Genomic DNA, 22,549 nt, shown 5'->3' on the forward strand with positions numbered 1-22,549 from the left:
CTTAGAAACAAACACATAAATATATTAAAAATCAAAGGATGGAAAAAATATATCAAGCAAACAGCAACCAAAAAAGAGCAAGAGTGGCAATACTAATCTCAGATAAAATAGACTTTAAAACAAAATTCAGCATAAAAGACAAAGGACGTTACACAATGATTAAAGGGACAATCCACCATGAGGACATAACCATAATAAATATCTACACACCCAATGACAGGGCTCCAAAATACATAAAACAAGCTCTTAACAGCACTAAAAAGAGAAATTGACAGTTCCACAATAATAGTAGGAGATTTCAACACACCACTCTCAGTAAAGAACAGAACATGGAGAAAAAAATCTCAAAAAAAGATATAAAAGATCTAAAGGCTACAATCAACCAACCTGACCTCACAGACATATATAGAACACTGCACTCAAGAGCCACAAACTACACATTCCTTTCTAATGCACATGGAACGTCTCCAGAATAGACGCCATCTTAGGCCACAAAGCAACCCTTAACAAAATCCAAAACATTGAGATAATGCAAAGCATCTTCTCTGATCACAACGCCATCAAAATAGAGATTAAAAACAGGAAGAGCAAGAAAAAAAATCGAATACATGGAAACTGAATAACACCTTGCTTAAAAACCTCTGGGTAATAGAAGAAATCAAAGATGGAATAAAAATATTCCTAGAATGAGAAAGTATACAATAAATATTAGCTATCAAGGTCAGTCTAATTAAGGACCATTATATTTGAAAGAGGAGCCCTGGTGGGACAACGATTAAGCTGCTAATTGGAAGGTTGATGGGAGAAAGGCCTGGTGATCCATTTCTGTAAGGATTATAGCCAAGAAAACCCTATGGGGCAGCTCTGTTCTGAATCAACTTGGAATCAACTTGATAGCTCCCACCACGGTTTTGAAACTGAATGGATAGAAGACTCAGAAGGAAGTGAGGAGAATTGTTAACACCAGAGAAGGCACAGTTGGTGAGAAGGAGCAGCAGAGTATGAGCAGCAGCAGCGAGCTGGCAGCAGCAGAATCAGGAAATCAGTGCCAGACAGTGTTGAAGCCGACACACGGAGCAAGAGTGCTAGTGGCCTGTGAATAGAAGTCTTCCCGGTAGAGTGAGATGCTTTGGAACACTTGCCCCAGCAGGGCAGTTGTGGGTGTAAGGCCTGAGGGCTGAGAGGCCAAGGAACCAGGAAACAGAAGCTGAAGAGACAAGGAGTGCAGGAAGCCAAGCTGCCTCAGGCTCAAAAGGTATGGCTACGATCTCTGGGGTTTCAAAGGGTGGAGTCATGGCCTCTGGTGTTTCTAAAGGTGAGGTTGCCACTCAGATGGACTAGGAGAATGGCGAGCCTAAAGTTGAGGGAGCAAAACTGCCGTCCCAGTGGGCCTGGAAGGTGAAACTGAAGCCCAGGGTGGAGGGGTTTCCAATCAGAATCCAGAGAGTGTGGTCAATACCTAGAGTCTAGATGGCAGGGCCATTGCGTAAATGGTCTCAGATAACAGAGGATTATTTGCAGAGCCTTGAGGGCTACTGTAATGTGTTCTGCTAACTTGCTTGGTGCCTGTTATCCCCTCTTTCTTTCTGGTTTCTCCCATTTTTAATGGAAATGTCTAGCTTGTGCCTGTTCTGCCATTGTACTTTGGAAGCAGATAACTTGTATTCTAGATTTCACAGATGAGGAATTTTTGGACTTGCAGTTGATTTAAGACTTTTGTTATGATATAATGGGACGAATGTGTCTTACAGGTAGCAAGGACATGAATTTTTGGGAGCCAAAGTGTGAAATGTCATGGATTGAATTGTGTCCCCCCAAAATACGTGTCAGCTTGGTTAGGCCGTGATTCCCAGTATTGTGTGCTTGTCCTCCATTTTGTGATTGTAAATTTATGTTAAAGAGGATTAGGTCCATCATATAAATAAAACAAAAGACAAGGATCACATGATTTTATCAATTGATGCAGAAAAGGCATTTAACAAAGTTTAAAACTTCATGATAAAAACTGTCAGCAAAATAGGAATAGAAGGAAAATTCCTCAACATAATAAAGGGCATTTATACAAAGCCAACAGCCAACATCATCCTAAATGAAGAGAGTCTGAAAGGATTCCTCTTGAGATCAGGAACCAGACAAGGATGCCCTTTATTACCACTCTTATTCAACATTGTGCTGGATGTCCTAGCCAGAGCAATTAGGCTAGATAAAGAAATAAAGGGCATCCAGGAAGGATGTTTGGGAAGGAAGAAGTAAAAGTATCTCTATTTGCAGATGACATGATCTTATACACAGAAAACCCTAGGGAACCCACAAGAAAACTACTGAAACTAATGGAAGAGTTCAACAGAGCATCAGGATAAAAGATAAACATACAAAAATCAGATGGATTCCTCTACAACAACAAAAAGAACATCAAAGAGGAGATCACCAAATCAATACCATTTACAGTAGCCCCCAAGAAGATAAAATACTTAGGAGTAAATCTTACCAGAGATGTAAAAGACTTATACAAAGAAAACTACAATACACTTCTGCAAGAAACCAAAAGACACCTACATAAGTGGAAAAACATACCTTGTTCATGGATAGGAAGACTTAGCATTGTAAAAATGTCTGTTCCACCAAAAGCCACCTATAGATTTAATGCAATTCCAAACCAAATTCCAACAACATTCTTTAATGAGATGGAGAAACAAATCACCAACTTCATATGGAAGGGAAAGAGAACCCGGATAAGCAAAGCATTACTGAAAAAGAAGAACAAAGTGGGAGGCCTCACTCTACCTGATTTTAGAACCTATTATACTGCCACAGTAGTGAAAACAGCCTGGTACTAGTACAACAACAGATACATAGACCAATGGGACATAGAATCCAGACATAAATCCATCCACATATGAGCAGTTGATATTTGACAAAGGCCCCAAAACAGTTAAATGGGGAAAAGACAGTCTCTTTAACAAATGGTGCTGGCATAACTGGATATCTTTTTGTGAAAAAAATGAAACAAGACCTATACCTCACACCATGCACAAAAATGAACTCAAAATGGATCAAAGACCTGAACATAAAATCTAAAACGATAAGGACCATGGAAGGAAAAATAAGGACAATGTTAGGAGCCCTAATACATAGCATAAACAGAAGACAAAACATTACTGACAAGGCAGAAGAAAAACTAGATAATTGGGAGCTCCTAAAAATCAAACACCTATGCTCATCCAAAGACTTCACCAAAAGAGTAAAATGATTACCTACAGACTGGGAAAAAGTTTTTAGCTATGACATTTCCCATCAGTGCCTGTTCTCTAAAATCTACATGATACTGCAAAAACTGAACTACAAAAAGACAACCCAATTAAAAAATGAGCAAAACTTACAAACAGACACTTCACTAAAGAAGACATTCAGGTACCCAACAGATACATGAGGAAATGCTCACGATCATTAGCCATTAGAGAAATGCAAATCAAAACTATGATGAGATTCCATCTCACTCCAACAAGACTGGCATTAATTCAAAAAACACAAAATAATAAATGTTGGAGAGGTTGTGGAGAGACTGGAACACTTCTACACTGCTGGTGGGAATGTAAAGTGGTGCAACCACTTTGGAAATCAATTTGGCACTTCCTTAAAAAGCTAGAAATAGAACTACCATACGATCCAGCAATCCCACTCCTTGGAACGATATCCTAGAGAAATAAGAGCCTTTACAGGAACAGATATAGGCACACCCATGTTTATTGCAGCACTGTTTACAATAGCAAAAAGATGGAAGCAACCAAGGTGCCCATCAACAGATGAATGACTAAATAAATTGTGGTATATTCACACAATGGAATCGATAAAGAACAGTGATGTATCTGTGAAAGATTTCATAACATGGAGGAATCTGGAAGGCACTATGCTGAGTGGAATTAGCCAGTTGCAAAAGGACAAATATTGTATAAGACCACTATTATAAGAACTGGAGAAATAGTTTAAATAGAGAAGAAAATATTTTTTGATGGTTATGAGAGAGGGGAGGGAGGGAGGGAGAGAGGAAGGGAGGGAGGGAGGGGGTATCCACTAATTAGATAGTAGATAAGAACTACTTTAGGTGAGGGGAAAGACAGTACACAATACAGGAGAGGTCAGCACAACTGGACTAAACCGAAAGCAAAGAAGTTTCCTGAATAAACTGAATGTTTTGCAGGCCAGTGTAGCAGGGGTGGGGTTTTGGGGACCATGGTTTCAGGGGACATCTAAGTCAATTGGCATAATAAAATCTATTAAGAGAACATTCTGCATCCCACTTTGGAGAGCGGCCTCTGGGGTCTTAAACGCTAGCAAGTGGCCATCTAAGATGCATCAATTGGTTTCAACCCACCTGGACCAAAGGAGAATGAAGAACACCAAGGAAACAAGGTAATTATGAGCCCAAGAGACAGAAAGGGCCACATAAACCAGAGACTACATCATCCTGAGACCAGAGGAACTAGATGGTGTCCGGCTACAACCGATGCCTGCCCTGATAGGGAACTCAACAGAGAACTCCAAGGGAGCAGGAGAGCAGTGGGATGCAGACCTGAAATTCTCGTAAGAAGACCAAACTTAATGGTCTGACTGAGACTAGAAGGACCCTGGTAGTCATAGCTCCCAGACCTTCTGTTGGCCCAGGACAGGAACCATTCCCAAAGCCAACTCTTCAGACAGAGATTGGACTGGACAATGGGATAGAAAAAGATACTGGTGAAGAATGAGCTTCTTGGATTAGGTGGACACTTGAGATTATGTTGGCATCTCCTGTCGGGAGGGGAGATGAGAGGGCAGAGGGAGTCAGAAGCTGGCGGAATGGACACGAAAAGAGAGAGTAGAGGGGAAGAGCAGACTGTCTCATTAGGGGGAGAGCAATTAGAAGTATATAGCAATGTGTATGTAAATTTTTGTATGAGAGACTGACTTGATTTGTAAACTCTAACTTAAAGCACAACAAAAAATTAAAAAAAAAAAAGGATTTGGGTGGTATTGTAACACCCTTACTAAGGTCACATCCCTGATCCAGTGTGAAGGGATGTCTCTGGAGTATGGCCTGCACCGCTTTTTCCCTTACAGGAGATAAAAGGAAGGGGAAGCAAGCAGAGAGTTGGGGACCTCATACCACCAAGAAAGCAGCGCCAGGATCTGAGATTCCTGTGCTGAGATGCTCCCAGACCTAGGAAAGACTGATGAGATGGACCTTTCTTCAGAGCCGACAAGAAAGCAAGCCTTCCCTTGGAGGTGGCATCCTAAATTTGGAGTTCAAGCCTATTGGATCGTGAAGAGAATAAACTTGTTTGTTAAAGCCATCCACTGGTGCTATTTCTGTTATAGCAGCACTAGATAACTAAGACACATGTTAATTACTAGGAAACTTTAGTAATTAAATATTTCCCAAGAATATTAGGAATGTTAAGGACATAGTAATGGCATGTTATGGAATTTAGGCTATTTCCTTTGAAGAGCTAGTTGTATGAATGTAAATTTTAATATGGATTCCTCTAAGTTTAAGCTATAAGGCATTTATTATTATATTTTTTTCCCTGTGGGGAAAAATCAAGCTTTTGTTACTTAGAAAAATACATGTAGTGGTTGTTGTTAGCTGCCTTTGAGTGGGCCCCCGACTCATGGTGACCCCATCCACAACAGAAGGAAACGCTGCCCGATCCTGCACCATATCCATGATGGATTGATCTCGCTGTTGTGATCCATAAGGTTTTCGTTGGCTGATTTTTGGAAGTAGATCACCAGGCCTTTCTTCCTAGTCTCTCTTAGTCTGGAAGCTCTGCTGAAGCCCATTCAGCCTCATAGCAACACACAAGCCTTCTCAGGGACTGATCCCTCCTGATAACATGTCCAAAGTATGTGAGACGTAATCTTGTCATCCTGGCTTCTAAGGAGCATTACGGCTGTACTTCTTCCAAGACAACAAGAGTATAGAGAGAGCCACAAACCCCAGGAATAAAAACCAGAAAACTATTGCCATCATAATCCCCATAGGATTTCCAAGACTGTAAATCTTTATGGAAGCAGACAGCCACATCTTTCTCCCATGGAATGGCTGGTGGGTTTGAACCGACAACCTTTCGTTTAATAGCCAAGCATTTTATCAGGGCTCCTTTCAGAGGACCATAAAGAAGACTATATGCATGGGTTAAGTAAAATGTTACATCTTTCTCAAGCATTGCTATATTTTTATGAGAAGAGCCATGTTTGGAAAGTGATTAAAAGGAAAAGTATCTTCAAATATGCAAGGCAGCAAAGGTCCTCTACAAGCCTCCGCACCATCTGATGGTCCAGGTTCGCAGAGATTTGTTTTTAGTATAAATATTCCCATGTTCTGAGCTGACATGGTTCATTTGTTTTCCTTTCACTTGATGGTACAGTTCTCTCATACATTTGCATTCGAGCAATATTCTGTAACCCATCTTCCTCTTTAATTTGTTTTGCTCACTTCGAGGCTAAGTAGTTTCAGATGCAATAGTTTTTAAGTGGCATATGGTTGACAGCAGATAACATAATTGCTGTTTGTCTCAATGTACGATCTGTTCTTAGGTAAATTTCATCTCAGTCTTATTAGCTTTGTTGAATTCTCAGAGTGGAACTACATCAAGCCTCCCAGGAGTGGTACTTAAAATTTCTTTGTGAGATGGCACCTTTGTTGACCCTCATCTTTTAATGGGGTCTGTAGATTTTGGTAGCTGACAGTCTTCCTAAATACAAAAAGAATTACTGTACTTAAAAGATACTTAAATCTTGGAGAAAGATGACGAGCAGGAAGGGAAGAGCCGGATGTTCGAAAATTAGATAACTTGAGCATGCAGATGTACACAGTAAAGGTTCAGGTGGAGACACTTAAATTAGAATTTCTTTTTTGTGCTTAACATAAAAAGCATTTTCTCATGTCTTTCAAAACTTAAAAGCATAGTTTAGAACTGTGATATCATATTTTATTGTGTACATATATCATAATTTGCATAAAATTTAAAAATTTTGGATACTTTAGCTTTTTGTTATAAAATTATACAGAACCATATTATTGAGTGTTCAGAATAAAATTATTTTTATACAAATTTATTTAAAAAATGTTTCTTTGCTCTTTTATTTTACCGTTCCTTTAAATTTTTTTTTTTTTTTTTCATAATGATAACCTGATACATGGAATCATTGAGCTGGAAAGAGACTTTATTTAACAGAGGGGAAGTTAGAGCCAGGGAGATTAGTCATACTGTTAGCGAGAGGTAGAGTCTTGAGGATTTTTTCTTTCATGTCACACTGTTGAAAAATACCAGAAAGCCAAAACCAGTTGCCACGAAGTTGATTTCAGCTCATGGCGACCTCCCGTGTGTCGGAGAACCATGCTCCATAGGTTTTCAATGACTGTTGATGACATGATTCTCAGGCCAGTCTAGAACACCCATTTTAATCAGTAAAGGAATGTATTCACAGGTGCCTGGGAAGACAGCCCTGGTGATCTGGTTCGAAAGATTACAACCTTGAAAACCCTACTGAACACAGTTCTGCTCTGCACATACCAGGTTGCCATGACTGGGAATCAACTTGACCATCAATCGAAGATGCCCCAGGAGGCTGTAAGATAGTGAACTGTTTCAGAGCCTGCTCTGTACCCAGACAAGCTTTACCAATCACCCAGTAGCAGTGTAACTGTGGGTAAATTATTTAACTTCTGGGCCTCAGTTTCCTGATCTGTAAATTGGGGATAATAATACCATGGTCTTTTTTAAAAAAAAAAAACAAAACACCAAACACTTTGCCGTCGAGTCTATTCCAACACACGGTGACCCTACAGGGCAGAGTAGAACTGCCCCGTAGGGTTTCCAAGGACAGCTGGTAGGTTTGAACCCCTGAAGTTTTGGTTAGCAGCCAACTCTTAACCACCGTACTACCAGAGCTCCATGGGCTTTTAGGGAGGATTAAATGAATTAATACACATAAAGCCATTTAGACCAGTGTTTGACACACAGTAAGTATTCATTATGCATGAAGTATTGTTGGAATGGAGGGGATTGTTTCCCGGAGAGAAATCTAAGATATCACTAATTAAAAATGACTTTGTTTTCATTCATAGGTTGCAAGTGTCACAAACTGGTATTTGCTATTAAAAGACCGATCTTTTTAAAGCCAGCCAATAATTATCTTGCATCACACAATTGCTTAACTGTATTGTTTCTATCTCAAAGTGGTAACTAAGCCTAATGGGATTGAGTTAGGCAGCTGGTGCTATTGATTTGGCCTTTCTCTATGAAGATTAAAACAACAAAACAACCAAAAAAGCAAAACTTTATACCAAAAAAATCTGGTTAGCTAAATTGGTTTAAGAATATTTTGAATAATTATCAGACATTGAATCAATTTGGTGTTTATTGGATATTTTTGTTATGTAGGCCAATAACTACACAGAAAATAATAACTCAACATATTATATAAGAGCACCCCCTCTCCACAAATTTATTCTGTGGTCAGAAGAGAAAGTTGGCAACACTGAGACTGTTGCAACAGGTGAGCTGCCAGGGCTGAAGTGGGAATAATTTCCATAAAAGAAAGATGGAGAAAACACAGCTTCACCTGAGTCTGAATTCGGATAGAACTTACTTGAACAGCCCACTAGTTTTATATTGGCTGCCCCAAAGCCATTGCCCTCGAGTCGATTCCAACTCCTGGAGAACTTACAGGGCAAAGCAGAACTGCCCCATAGAGTTTTCAAGGCTATAAATCTTTATGGAAGCACACTGCCACATCTTTTTCCCATGGAGCAGCTAAAAAGGAGCAGCTGGTGGGTTTGAAATGCCGACCGTTTGGTTTGCAGCTGAGCACTTAACCACTGTACCACCAGGGCTCCTCATTGCCTTCCCCAGTACTGTCAAATCCCTGTAAAAGCAGAGTCATCAATTTCTTCAGTATTTCCCTGAAAAGCCCAGCGCAGTGCAGGGGACCAGGAAGTACTCTTGACTGGTTAAAGGAATGCATGTGTATATAAATATTACCTTCTCATTTTAATAAACTAAAAAATTAACTAGAAAACCTAGTTTGTCTTACATCATAGTTGCCTGGGTAATGTTTTTTGTTCTCAAATTTATGACTTTTTTCTGATTAGTTTATTTTAAATAAACATTTTTGTGACCATTAAAATAATATTTATAAAACAAGGGAAAATATAGGAAGAAGGTGAATATTCAGTGCTGTTTTAAGAGTACATTTTAATGCAAATAGCTTTCCCCGGTGTCACTACTGGGGGCTTTTACACTTCCATCCTGTGTTCTCCCTCAAGGAAGGGACACAGTTTAGAGGCAGCTAACCAGGCCTTTTACTCTTTCCTAGAATCTGTGTTACACAGTCAATAACATTTGGCCTCAGCCTATATGGGGTCACTCCCAGACAATAGATGATTGTAGGGTTTGTGTTTTTTTTTTTATTTTGGGAGTAAAAAATCTTCATTTTGTAACATTTTTGCCTAAATATTGTATGAAAAGGATATCAGTATTTTAAAAATCTGAAAATTTGATGGATAAACATGTATTCTTATTGCTTTAATTTGACCACTACTGAGGTTTATCATATGTTCAGTGGCCATGGATGTTAGGTATTCTGAGAATAGCCTTTTCCTATCCCTTTTTTTTGGGGGGGGGGGGTTCTTATCTTGCTTAGAAAATCCTCCCTTATGTTCAAGATTATAAGAACTATATTTCTATTGTAACCTGTTGCCACTGAGTTGATTGCAACTCATAGTGACCCTGTAGGACAGAGCAGACTGTCCCACAGGGTTTCCAAAGCTGTAATCTTTATGAAAGCAGACTGTCACATCTTTCTCCCATGGAGCAGCTGATGGATTTGAACTGCTGATCCTTTGGTTAGCAGCCAAGCATTTAACCATGTACCACCCTGGCAATCAGAATCGATTACGCAGCAACGGGCACGGGTACGGTTCCTATTCCATCAGCCGTCTGTCAGTTTGTCAAACTGTGGTGGTTTACTTGTTATGATGCTGGAAGCTATACCACCAGTATTTCAGATACCAGCAGGGTCACCCCCAGTAGACAGGTTTCAGCAGAGCTTCTAGACTAGGATAGACTAGAAAGAAAGGACTGGTGATTTACTTCTAAAAATTAGACGATGAAAACAGAATATTTGTCTGATATAGTGCTGGAAGATGAGCCCCCTAAGTTAGAAGGCATTCGAAACACACTGTGGCTGCAACAATGCACTCAGGCATACTAATGATCTTGAATATGGTGCAGTACCAGGCATTTTGTTCTGTTGTACATGGGGTTGCCATGAGTTGGAGCTGACAAGACGGCAACTAACAACAACAACAACAACATATTCTTATTTAATCTTAGTAACTTTTAATTGTTTCTGTCTCTTAATATGGTTCTTTAAACCATCTGGGATTTATTTTTGTTTCTCTTATGGGTTTGGGATCAAATTTTATATTCTCTTATAATGGTTGTTTCCTTATAGTACCTAATCCTGGCTCAAAGAATTTGAGCCCATTGAAGTTTTCCATAATACATCTTTTCTTTCCTGGAATTTATTCTAGAGCAAAGATCCAATGGGGCAGTTCTACTCTGTTCTTAGGGTCACTGTGAGTAGGAACAGTCTCGACAACAGTGGGTTTGGTTTTTTTGTTGTTGCACCAATAAAGCTTTATTTCTGGACAGTATAATTTGAGTTTCACATGATTTTCTATGGTACAAGGTGTCTTCTTCTTTAGATGTTTTTAGCACTGTTTAAAATGTAAAAAGCATTCTTGGCTCACAGGCCATATAAAAAGAGGTTGCAGGCCAGATTTGCCCACGGATCATCGTTTGAAGACCTCTGCTCTGGAGTGATCCTGTAGGATTTCTTCTTTCCCGCCTTGGGTCCTCCTTCTAAAAAGGAGCCCACGTCTCAGACACACAACTGCAAGTGAGTCCCTTCTCTTGACCCAATTTTAGTGTGAACATTAATGTGTTTAAAACAACACGCTTCAGTTACTCAAGCCCCTCAAATTCTGGAAATTACTCACAACTAATACATGACTTTAGTTTTATTTTCTTTGGATGTTAAACTGCTTCCTTGTTCAATTTACTGTAAACACTGTATGAAAATATTTTCTTTTCAGAGGGGATATGTAACCTTTAAAACATTTGAATTTCTTCACAGCCCTGTAGACTACTACAAGATCGTTTTGGTTTAAGAACTATTTTTCTGGAAACATATGTGCTTTCTTTTCAAAAAATAAGCTTCTGTTTGGCCACTTTATTTATTTATTTTTGGGGGTAAAATACTTCATATGCTTCAAAACACTTGAAAATATTTGCTACTATTATCCATTTAGGAGCCCTGGTGGCACAGTCGGTAGGAGCTTGGCTGCTAACCAAAAAAGGTCAGTAGTTCAAATTCACCAGGCGCTCCTTGGAAACCCTATGGGGCAGTTCTGCTCTGTCCTATAGGGTCACTATGAGTCAGAATCAACTTGAGGGCAGTGGATTTGGTTTTGGTTTTTATTATCCACTTGTATCATGGCCACAAGAATCAGGAATTGAATGGTGAAAGTCATAGCTTAATGCTCTTTTGGGCCGTTATTGTATAATCCTTAATAAAAAACCACACCTACATTTGCCTAGTGCCTTATAGGCTACAAATAACTGCCATAAACATTCTTTTTAAAATTACTTTAAATAAATAAATTTACAACACTGAAAGCAGAAACCGTTAAGATTTTAAGTGATTACTCACTTCCTGATCACTCTCCCAGGAATCCCTGGTTAAGCGTTTGATGAAAGGTTGCCAGTTCGAACCCACCCAGGTGCGCCTCGGAAAGGTCATGACCTTGAAAACCCTATGGAGTGCAGCTCTACTCTGCACAAATGGGGTCCCGGTGAGTTGGTGCTGAGTCCACAGCAACTAACAGCATCTACTCCGCTAATTGTGCCTTCTGGGGACGAGGAAACCTGAAAACGGTGATGTTTATTTCAACAAGTAGTTTTGAGATAAATTGTCTAGGAGTGAAAAATGTGTTATTCGTCCACTGTCAGGGGAAACTCATTAACAGTGCTAGAAAACGGGAAAACAAACAAACAAACAAAACTAAACCCACTGCTGTCAAGTCGATTCCGACTCATAGCGACCCTATAGGACAGAGTAGAACTGCCCCATAGAGTTTCCAAGGAGCGCCTGGTGGATTCGAACTGCCCACCTTTTGGTTAGCAGCTGTAGCTCTTAACCACTACGCCACCAAGGTTTCCAGAAAAGGATAAAGGAAATGGCATTTATTGTGTCCCAACTTTGCATCCCAGAAAAAATCCACAGACAGTTTAATTCTTACAACAGTAACTTCCCCAAGATAGCCCAGTTGGTGAAAGATACAGCCCAGATTTAAATCCAAGGACCTGCTTCTACACCTGCCTCGCCTCTTCAAGAATCCAGCTTGGAAAGAATAAGCTTTCTGGCATGGCCAGTAATATATCTATATTTATATATGTCTATTTTTTTATTGCACTATTTGGAAACCCTGGTGGCATAGTGGTTAAGTGCTACGGCTGCTAACCAAAGGGCTGGCAGTTTGAATCCACCAGGCGCTCCTTGGAAACTCTATGGGGCAGTTCTACTCTGTCCTATATGGTCGCTACGAGTTGGAATCGACTCAACAGCACTGGGTTTGGTTTTGGTGGTTTTTTATTGCACTATTTTGTAGTCATGTAGACACACTTTGAAACAATTAAAAACTTCATTTTAAAAATTCCATGAATTGAGCTGTTATTACTTCTGTCCAGAGAAGCAGAAACTAGCTTTCTGTTCTATCATTACATTTTCCTTCGCAAAACAAATTGTCTCACAAAATTAAGTCATTTTGGCAATACCATTTGTGTTAGAATTTCTTTGTTTTCTTTCTTTCACATTTGTCCGGTTAGTTCTAGATATTAATCCTTAATATTTGTTGAGGAAGACTGCTCAGAGTTCATGGTACCACAAACACCAGATGGTGGTTCAAGTGTTAAGATTTTAAGTTTTAAAATTTTAACTCCCCCGGAATCCCTATGTAAACAATCTACTTCCCCCTCGTCTTCCATCATATCTTCTCCTATACGCATTTCCTTATCCTTTCCCTTGGTACACATGCTGCATTTTAAGTGGAAAGTGGGTCAGGGAATAATGGAACATTCCCCAGATGCTTGCTTTAATGGTGTTAAAATTGCTGTTTTAAATTTAAAAGTAAATTTCAGCTTTTTTTTTTTCACATGTGTCTTCTCTTAACAGAAACTGCTATAATATCTAGTAAAATGAGTCAAACAAGCTCCTCTTTAACCACAAAAGTTGACTATCCAAGACTTCTCCATTGCTGGGGTATTATAGCCATTTAGCAAACTTTTTTTTTTTTTCTTCAATATATTTTGGTTGTAAAATCTCAAGATAGTTACAGTGTTCTGAGAAAAGGGAAGCTGAAATGACCAATGGAGAATAGATGCAACATCACTAAAAAACAAAGGCAGAGGAAACAAATCAGGCCAATCTTTTGTGTCTAATCCAGACTTCTCATGTTTTTATGTTCAGTGGCATTGCCAAAGCGTGGAACCAGGCCTATTTTGGGGAAGGATCTGGCCCAGTAATGTTGGATGAGGTACGGTGCACTGGGAATGAGCTTTCTATTGAGCAATGTCCGAAGAGTTCCTGGGGAGAACATAATTGTGGCCATAGAGAAGATGCTGGAGTGTCCTGTACCCCTTTGACAGGTAACAAGTTCACGTCATTAATATAACAGCCCTTGCTCCCAACACCATTCGGGCTTGTCACACCTTCCTACGTCAGCTTAGGTCCTTTTACCAAATAAGTATATAAATAAATAAATTCCCCAAGTCAAACTAAAAAAAAAATAACAAAAATTGTATATTAAAATGCTATATGCTTATTCATATATATTTGTGAACTTTTTTTAGCAGTGTTTCATTCTGTTGTGCATAGGGTTGTTATGGGTCATGAACCAACTTGATGGCATGTAAGAATACAACAAGCCCTATAAAGCTAGATTAGAAAATATGACTTTGTTGTAATACGTAGTACCCAATAATTAAAATCAGTGTGGAATGGTGTCTTAGTTTCTTAGTGCTGCTTTAACGAACCGAAATTTATTTTCTCACAGTTATTTTTAGGAAGCTAGAAGTCTAAATTCAGGGAATGGCTCTAGGGGAAGGCTTTCTCTGCAGGCTCTGGGGAAAGGTTCTTGAATCTTTTCAGCTTCTGTTCCTTTGTTTTTTGGCGATCTTCGTGTGCCACGTATCTTCCTGTCCGTTTGTGCTTCCATCTATGTGCCTTATCTACTCTTTTTATAACTCAAATGTGATTGACTTAAAACACACCTTACACAGATATGGACTCATTAACATAAAAAAGAAAGTCCTATTCCCAAATGAGACTACATCCACAGGTATAGGATTTACAGCATATTTCGGGGGAAACACAATTCAGTCCACAAAAAATGGTAAATTTCAGATATTATGTATTATAGTTACATATTTAATCCATTCATCTCTTAACTTGTCTTGATTCTCAGAATATAGCTGGTAAAACCATACATTGGATTGTTGATTAAAGCACGCTATTCAAGAGACCAAATTAACTTTGCCGTGCCCAATTTTCTGATTATCCCAGATAGCAGTGTACTCGTCAAAATGTTATGTGTTATACAGTAGTTATGTGTGAGGGCAAGTGGGCATGTGTGTGTGTGCTTACATGTTTAGTGAGAAAAAAAGGGAAATGTGCATGTAAGAGAGGCTGCATTGTCACGAATCTATTCTACAGCAAAAAACTTATGAAAAAATGTTGTAATCGTTTTTGGAAGAAAAATTGAAAGACTTTGTAGAGCCTATCAAGTGCTGAATTTATGCCCTTCCGTTTTCTTAGTTAACACATGCCGTTGTTTTTATTAGCAGAGTAACACGATTATATACAATAGAAATACAAACTTTGTATTTACTATTAATAGCAATATATGAGGCTGTTTGTTATAGTGGAAAGAGCTTTGGGCTAGGAAAAAAGACTTGGCTTCCTAGTCCTCAATTCCCCCTTAGTCGATTCCGACCCACAGTGACTCTATAGGGCATATGATTTATGCCAGAGCGTTTTATCTTCTTGAGTCTTCATTTCCTGCTCTTTCTAATGAGGATAATAGTGCCTGTTTTGCTGGCCTTGTGGTATTGCTATGATGACTAAATTGGTTATATGTTTAACAGTGCTTTGCAGATTATAAAGTATTATAGTAATAGATGGTTCTGTTGTTGCTAAGGGTCTTTCATATGCTTTAAAAAAAAAGCTCCAGAGATTCATAAAAATATGAACTTTATCCTAGATTGTTTATATGTTTCATTGGAATTATTCTGGATGGAAGTGACTTTTGAATCTTCTTTTTGGGTATGAGTTTACTGTATTATTGTGTATCTGCTTGGAAGTTCTTTATAGGATTTTCTGGGGATTAGTTATTCACTGAGTTCATAAGATTCGAGTTTGGACTTGTATTATCAATGAAAGAACAAAGTTAAGAAGTTTTTAAAATTTATATATAATTTATAATTTATGGGGTACTTAAGGACTAATACCATCACCCATCTTTCAGTTTGTTGTAGTGTAGTGGCTCACATGTTGCTATGATGCTGGAAGCTATGCCAGTGGTGTACCAGCAGCGCCACCCATGGTAGACAGGTTTCAGCAGAGCTTCCAGACTAAAACAGACTAGGAAGAAAAGGCTTGTAATCTACTTCCAAAACTCAGCCAGTGAAAATCCTATAAGTCACAATAAAATATTGCTTGATATAGTGCTGGAAGATGAGCCCCCTAGGTTGGAAGGCGCTCAAAATACACAATAACCACAAGAATGGACTCGAACATACCAAAATCATGAAGATGGCGCAGGACCAGATGTTTCATTCTGTTATAGACGGGGTTATCAAGAGTTGGAGCCAGCTCAGTGACAACTAACGAGAAGGAATAATAAATGCATTGACATTACAGATGACCCTTTATCTCAAATAGCTAATTCTGTTTTCATATTTCAGTATTTTTTCTTTTGCAGTTAGAGTTTTGAACTATTTCTATGTTACTGTGTTTTCTTGCTTTTTAAATTTAAATGACCAGTATTGCTGAAACCATGTCTCAAATATTTAATATGAAGAAATACAAATAGCTACTTTAGAATTATATCAATTTATATCATATATAACAAAAGGAAAGAATTTTTATTAGGACAAATAGTGTTAAATCAAACTTCAGAACTATTCGATGCCTTCAGGTCTTCATAGAACACAGTTTAACAGAAGACCTAAAGAGAGGCCTGAATATGATGATATTTCAGGTGAAATGAAAATGCTGCTTTTCCTTTTTTTTTGAGCATTGGCTTGCTTCATCTCTCTGTTTCTTTCTCATCACAGATGGGGTCATCAGACTTGCAGGTGGGAAAGGCAGCCATGAGGGCCGCTTGGAGGTGTATTACAAGGGACAGTGGGGCACTGTCTGTGATGACGGCTGGACAGAATTGAATACATACGTGGTTTGCCGACAGCTGGGATTTAAGTAAGATCCATTCAAATGCTGAATTATACTTTAAAAAGTCTCATTTTGTAATCCCTACTTGTAATTTCTGTAACACTAAAAATACATATTCTACATCTCTATATCTTTCTGTCTGTTGTGATTCAGCGGTGGAACCCTTGCCTTCCAGGCAGGCGACATAAATTCTATCCCTGGTCAGTGCACCTTGTGCACAGCCACCACCTGTCTGTCAGTGGAGGTTTGCATGTTGCTATAATGCGGAACAAGTTTCAGTGGAGTTTCCAGACTAGAACAGAGTAGGAAAAAAAACCTGGTGATCTACTTCCAAAAATCAGCATTGAAAACCCTTTGGATCACAATAGTCCGATCTGAAATTGATCGTGGGGATGTTGTAGGACCGGGCAGTAATTCATTCCATTGTGCATGGGGTTGCTCTGAGCTGTGGGCGACTCTATGGCAGTTAACAACATCTATCTATCTGTCCATCTGTCTGTCTGTCTATCATCTATGGAAGTACAAAAATAGGAAACAATTACATTTTCTAAGATGACGAATAAGTACCTCCTACTGTTTCTCTTCCATTTTTTTCCTGTTACCATCCCCCTTCTTCAATAATTGATTGAAGTCATGGATGACTTCTAGATCCCCTCATGTCTCTTCAAGTAAGACAGGGTAATTTGAATGCTCTATTTTTTTCTGACACATCACTACTATTAGATTTTGTTAGTTCTGACATCATTGTGTCTAAAATTGCAGAGAAGTCCTGTGTCAAATGCTTTCGTGTTACGTTATTCCCTTCCTCAGAATGTGATGATAATTATCACTTTTGTTTGAGAAAAATAGCCCCTTTGTCACGAGATGACCTTTAGAACTCACCCTTGGCCTCACTCCTCTGAAAGCTGCGTACCATGCTTGAGAAATGTATTTCATGTCACACACATAATGCATTCCAGAGTAAAGACTTAAGTTGCTCGAAGTAACTGCAAACGATGTCTTTGAGCTAATACTTAAATTGGGCCCATGAAGCCCCCTCTTTTTGCTTTTGATATTTCTGTGTCATACTTGAAATAATTGTCTCAAGCTTTAACACTCTTGGCAAAATTATTTCATTTTAGCATGAGATAGAGCTTAATTTACTCAACCTTAAAAATACAGCTTTATTGATGCTGGTCAAGGCCTTATTTAAACAAGTTTTTTTTTTTTATTTTAATTTATAAATGTAATACACAACATTAGAGAAAGTTTGAAAAAGAGAAAAAAGAAAAAAACTACCCATAATGTTTTTCATTCTTATACCATTACTATTACAATTTGTGTTTACCTTTTATCAGCTGTAGTAGTGCTCATGGCATTTTTGTATTCCGATTTTTTCACCTTTATATTGAAACCCTGGTGGCGTAGTGGTTAAGTGCTACAGCTGCTAACCAAAAAGTCAGCAGTTCAGATCCACCAGGCACTCCTTGGAAACTCTGTGGGGTAGTTCTCCTCTGTCCTATAGGGTCACTATGAGTCAGAATCGACTCTATGGCAACAGGTTTGGTTTTTTGTGTGTGTGTGTTTTGGTTTATTGCTATTTAATCATAATTTTTAATGATATAATGTCCATTCAGTGTTCATATCACAATTCACATTTTCATATCACAGTTTACAATCATTTTGGCTAGTTTAATTTTTCCTCTTATAAATAACATTGTCATGAAAACGTAAATGCACATAATTTCCCCATATTTTGAGTTTTCTTGGGCAGTGCAGTTATTACAATTATTAAGTCAAGGGGTATGATATAATGGTCAAATCAATATGATGTATCATTAATAAGAATTACTTAAAAATGCCATTTCATCTGTTAGACTGAGAACTATACCCTATTTTCACAGATTTAGAGAGATTCATAAATCCTATTATTTACTTCCTTGTTAATGAAAAGAATTGAGAGACAATGATTTTTCTCATATTTGTTTTGTTTCATAAATCCATTCAATTTTTCTTGCATACATAGAATACCAGAAACTAATGATTCTAAAAACGTTCTCAGTAATGAGTTAGAAGTTCTAAATGGCTGTGTTAGAATGTGGTAAAACACGTGTCCCACTTACTTTTTTGGTTTACTGAAAACTTTCTGAAAGAGAATATTCTTTTGGAATCAAAAAGAGGGTAAACTCCGAGAGTTTCTTTTTACAAAGGAAATCCCAAAGTACAGTAAGTTTCTGTTATCATATAGTTGATATGGACAGATGATAATCAGATTGATGCATTTTGTGAAAAATGGTAAAAATTGAAAAATAATAGTAATATGGCATTTAGGCTAATTATTTTTCTAGCTAAGGCTTGGTGAGTCGGCAAAGTAAGAGACAAAGCCTTGAAGGATTAATTAAAAGTTGCATTGTATTGATTTGTTGAAATCATCTTGCTAAATAAATTTAATAAGTAAGGAATAGGAAAAAATTTGGAAAAATCATACGCGATAGATTTTTTCATATTCTTATTACCCGAAAAAACCCAAACCAGTTGCCGAGTTGATTCTGACTGCTGGCAACCCCATGTGTGTCAGAGTGGAACTGTGCTCCCTAGAGTCTTCAGTGGCTGTGATCTTTCGGAAGTAAATCACCAGCTGTTTCTCCTAATGAGCTTCTGCGTGGGCTCAAACTACCTACATTTGGGTTAGTAGCTAAGCACTTAATTGTTTGCACCACTCAAGGACTTCCATTCTTAGTACAGAAATAGTAAAAACATTCAGGTGAGGGAAATGACTGACATAAAATTTATGAGGAAGAGTTGAATTTCATAGACTGTTAGAACTAAATACAACATAAAGATCTTTTAGCTCAGTGATTTCTGGAGTTTTTGATTTTACAGAACAAAATTGGTGGGAGAGTGTCTTAGTCATCTAGTGCTGCTATAACAGAAATACCACAAGTGGGTGGCTTTAATAAAGAGAAGTTTATTCTCTCACAGTCTGGTAGGCTAGAAGTCTGAATTCAGGGCACTGGCTCCAGGGAAAGGATTTCTCTCTCTGTTGGCTCTGAAGGAAGGTTCTTGTCATCAGTCTTCCCTTGGTCTGGGAGCAGCTCAGCTCAGGAACCTCAGGTCCAAAGGATACGCTCTGCTCCTGTCACTGCTTTTTTGATGGCATGAGGTCCCCATGTCTCTCTGCTCAGTTCTCTGTTTTATATCTCAAAAGAGATTGGCTTAAGACACTACCTAATCTTGTAGACTGCATCAATATAAGTGCCACTAGTCCATTTTATTACATCATAGTGATAGGATTTATAACACTTAGGGAAATCACATCAGAGGATAAAATGGTAGACAATGATACAAGGGAGTCATAACCTAGCCAAGTTGACAGGTATTTTGGGGGGACGCAATTCAATCCATGACAGAGGGGGAAAAAAGGTACAAAAGTAGCTTAGTTACCATTTAAAAAAAATTTTTTTTGCAGATCTTTTCTATTTCTATAGCATATATCTTATATAAGGGTGCCTTGGTGGCCCAGTGGTTAAGTGCTCGGCTGCTTAACTGAAAAGTCAGTGATTTAAACCTACTAGTCGCTCCTCAGGAGAAAGATGTGGCAGTCTGCTTCCATAAAGATTACAGCCTTGGAAGTCCTACGTGGCAGTTCTACTCTGTCTTATAGGGTTGTTGTAAGTCAGAATCGACTCAACAGCAGTGCGTTATGTATTATATATGCATTTAGGTTTTTTTTGTTGTAGTGCAGTGTTACAAATAAAGCCATTAGGAACACAAATATAATTTATCGAAATGAAAACATTGAATTTATATAACCTTATGAAAAATTAAGAACATTGTCATTATTCTCATTTTGATGGGCAGATATCTGGATTTCATCATGGATTAGGTCCAGTGCTGGAGGAATCACTTAACTAATATACACTTACATTTTGCAGAAGGGAATACCCTCTTGATATTCTTAGGTCTTAGGATAAGGCCTAAAAGAGGCTAATGAAATTAAATGAGCTCAGATGGCTCATCAGAGGCAGACATAAGGCAAGTGTTCTCACTTTCTAGTTCACAGGGTTCTTTCCATGGGAGTGTATTGTGTTTCGTTCTGCTGTACCTAGAGTCCCTATGCGGAACTGACACCTAACAACAACAACAACATCCTGACTTCAGGAATTTGAGATGTATCTCTTTTTCTGCATTCTCTGTAGTAGGTGGATTAAACTGTAAACAAAATAGAAGAATGAATGGGGGGAAAGCAGTAATTATTCATTAGCTACCTGTTGAATTCATAAAGCATTGTTAAGATGATTGAAATGTGTGATGCAGCAAACACTGCTCTTAGAACAAAGTCCTCAAGGTAGCAGAAAGAACAAACACCCTCTGAAGTCACTGCCATTAATTAGGTTGTTTTCTGTTTGTGGTTCTCTGAAACGAGAGACAGCAGTTCTACACAAAATGTTTATTTTATTGCCACAGATATGGCAAGCAAACCTCTGCAAACCATTTTCAAGAAAGAACAGGGCCCATATGGTTGGATGATGTCAGCTGCTCAGGAAAGGAAACCAGTTTCCTTCAGTGTTCCAGGAGACAGTGGGGAAAACATGACTGCAGCCATCGGGAAGACGTTAGTATTACCTGCCACCCCAGCGGCGATGGACACAGACTGTCTCTGGGTGAGGACTCGGCCACAGCTTTCGAGCATCTGTAATTCAGTAGCCACCGCGCCTCCAACTGCTGGTCTGAAATGTAAAGTGTTTCTCATCTCTGGCCTTTTTTAAAGTCTGTTTCCCATAACTCTTTAGTTTTTTGTAATTTTTATATGCTGAGAAAAGTAACCTTTTGAAGCTGCCCACCAATGTTACGAAATTTCTGTCCCTTAAATATTTTTTCCTTGCCCAGGAGCCTGAGTTCCTCACAAAAATCTTTATAATTGTGTGTATCTAAAAGGGGGGAATAAAGAAGCTGTAATGGAAACACCGGTGGTGTAGTGGTTAAGCGCTATGACTGCTAACCAAAAATTTTGGCAGTTTGAATCTACCAGGTGCTCTGTGGAATCTCTGTGGAGCAGTTCTACTCTGTCCTGTAGGGTTGCTATGAGTCGGAATGGACTTGATGGCAATGGGTTTGGTTTAATGTCTATTCCTTTATGCCTTGGTTGCCTGTTCTACTTTGAATTTTAATAAGCCTTTAGAAACAGTACTTAAAAAAGCAGGAATAGCCACTCCCACTCTCCCATGATTGATTCATTCTTTCTTTAGTCCTGAGGCCCTGTCAATCCTTGGCCTACCCCAGTTTGCTGTTGAGTATATTCCAACTCATAGTGACCCTATAGGACAAAGTAGAGCTGGCCCATAGGGTTTTCAAAGCTATAATCTTCATAGAGGAGACTTGGTGGTGCAGTGGTTAAAGCACTCAGCCACTAACCAAAAGATCAGTGGCTTGAACCCACCAGCTCCTCAGGAGAAATGTGTAGCAGTCTGCTTCTGTAAAGATTACAGCCTTGGAAACCCTGTGGGGCAGTTGTACTCTGTCCCATAGGGTGGCTATGAGCCTAAATCAACTCAACGGCAGTGAGTTTTAAAAAAAAAATTTTTAACCTCTGTGGATGCAGATGGCCTGATCTTTCTCCCAGGTGGAGTGGTTGGTAGGTTCAAACCGCTGACCTTTCGGTTAGCAGCCAGGCACTTTAACTATTTCTCAGTAAGTTCCTGAGTGAATCTTCCATTGGAATTAATAGCTTACCCATCTTTATAAGATACCCTAAAAACACATCAGAATCTGCTACTCCCCAATTCCAAATTTCTTCAGACTTACAGTCAGATAAAAGGTAACCAGTTCCTCTGACAATCTTGAAAAATTTACAGATAAAGATCCCCCTTGTGAGCAGAGAGCGTCCTTCACATCCTAAACATCCTTGACAAACTTAACTTCTGATGAGGAGGGCAGAATATATATGAATGAAACATACAGAAAAAAATATTCAGAAGACTTTCTGGGACTTTATATCACTGTGCTATGATCT

General features: G+C 38.7%; 1 protein-coding gene across 1 annotated transcript in view; it reads left to right on the top strand.

Moving 5' to 3' along the window:
- PRSS12 (serine protease 12) overlaps nt 1–22,549 on the top strand; it is a 101,910-nt gene that overhangs the window by 28,919 nt on the left and 50,442 nt on the right. The window contains exons 5-7 of the mRNA XM_010590518.3: nt 13,576–13,754; nt 16,443–16,584; nt 21,004–21,200. Of these exons, the coding sequence (XP_010588820.2) occupies nt 13,576–13,754; nt 16,443–16,584; nt 21,004–21,200 (518 nt within the window). The remainder of the gene's footprint in view (nt 1–13,575; nt 13,755–16,442; nt 16,585–21,003; nt 21,201–22,549) is intronic.

Source organism: Loxodonta africana, chromosome 5 (assembly GCF_030014295.1).
Source record: "Loxodonta africana isolate mLoxAfr1 chromosome 5, mLoxAfr1.hap2, whole genome shotgun sequence".
Taxonomy (NCBI): Eukaryota; Metazoa; Chordata; class Mammalia; order Proboscidea; family Elephantidae; genus Loxodonta; species Loxodonta africana.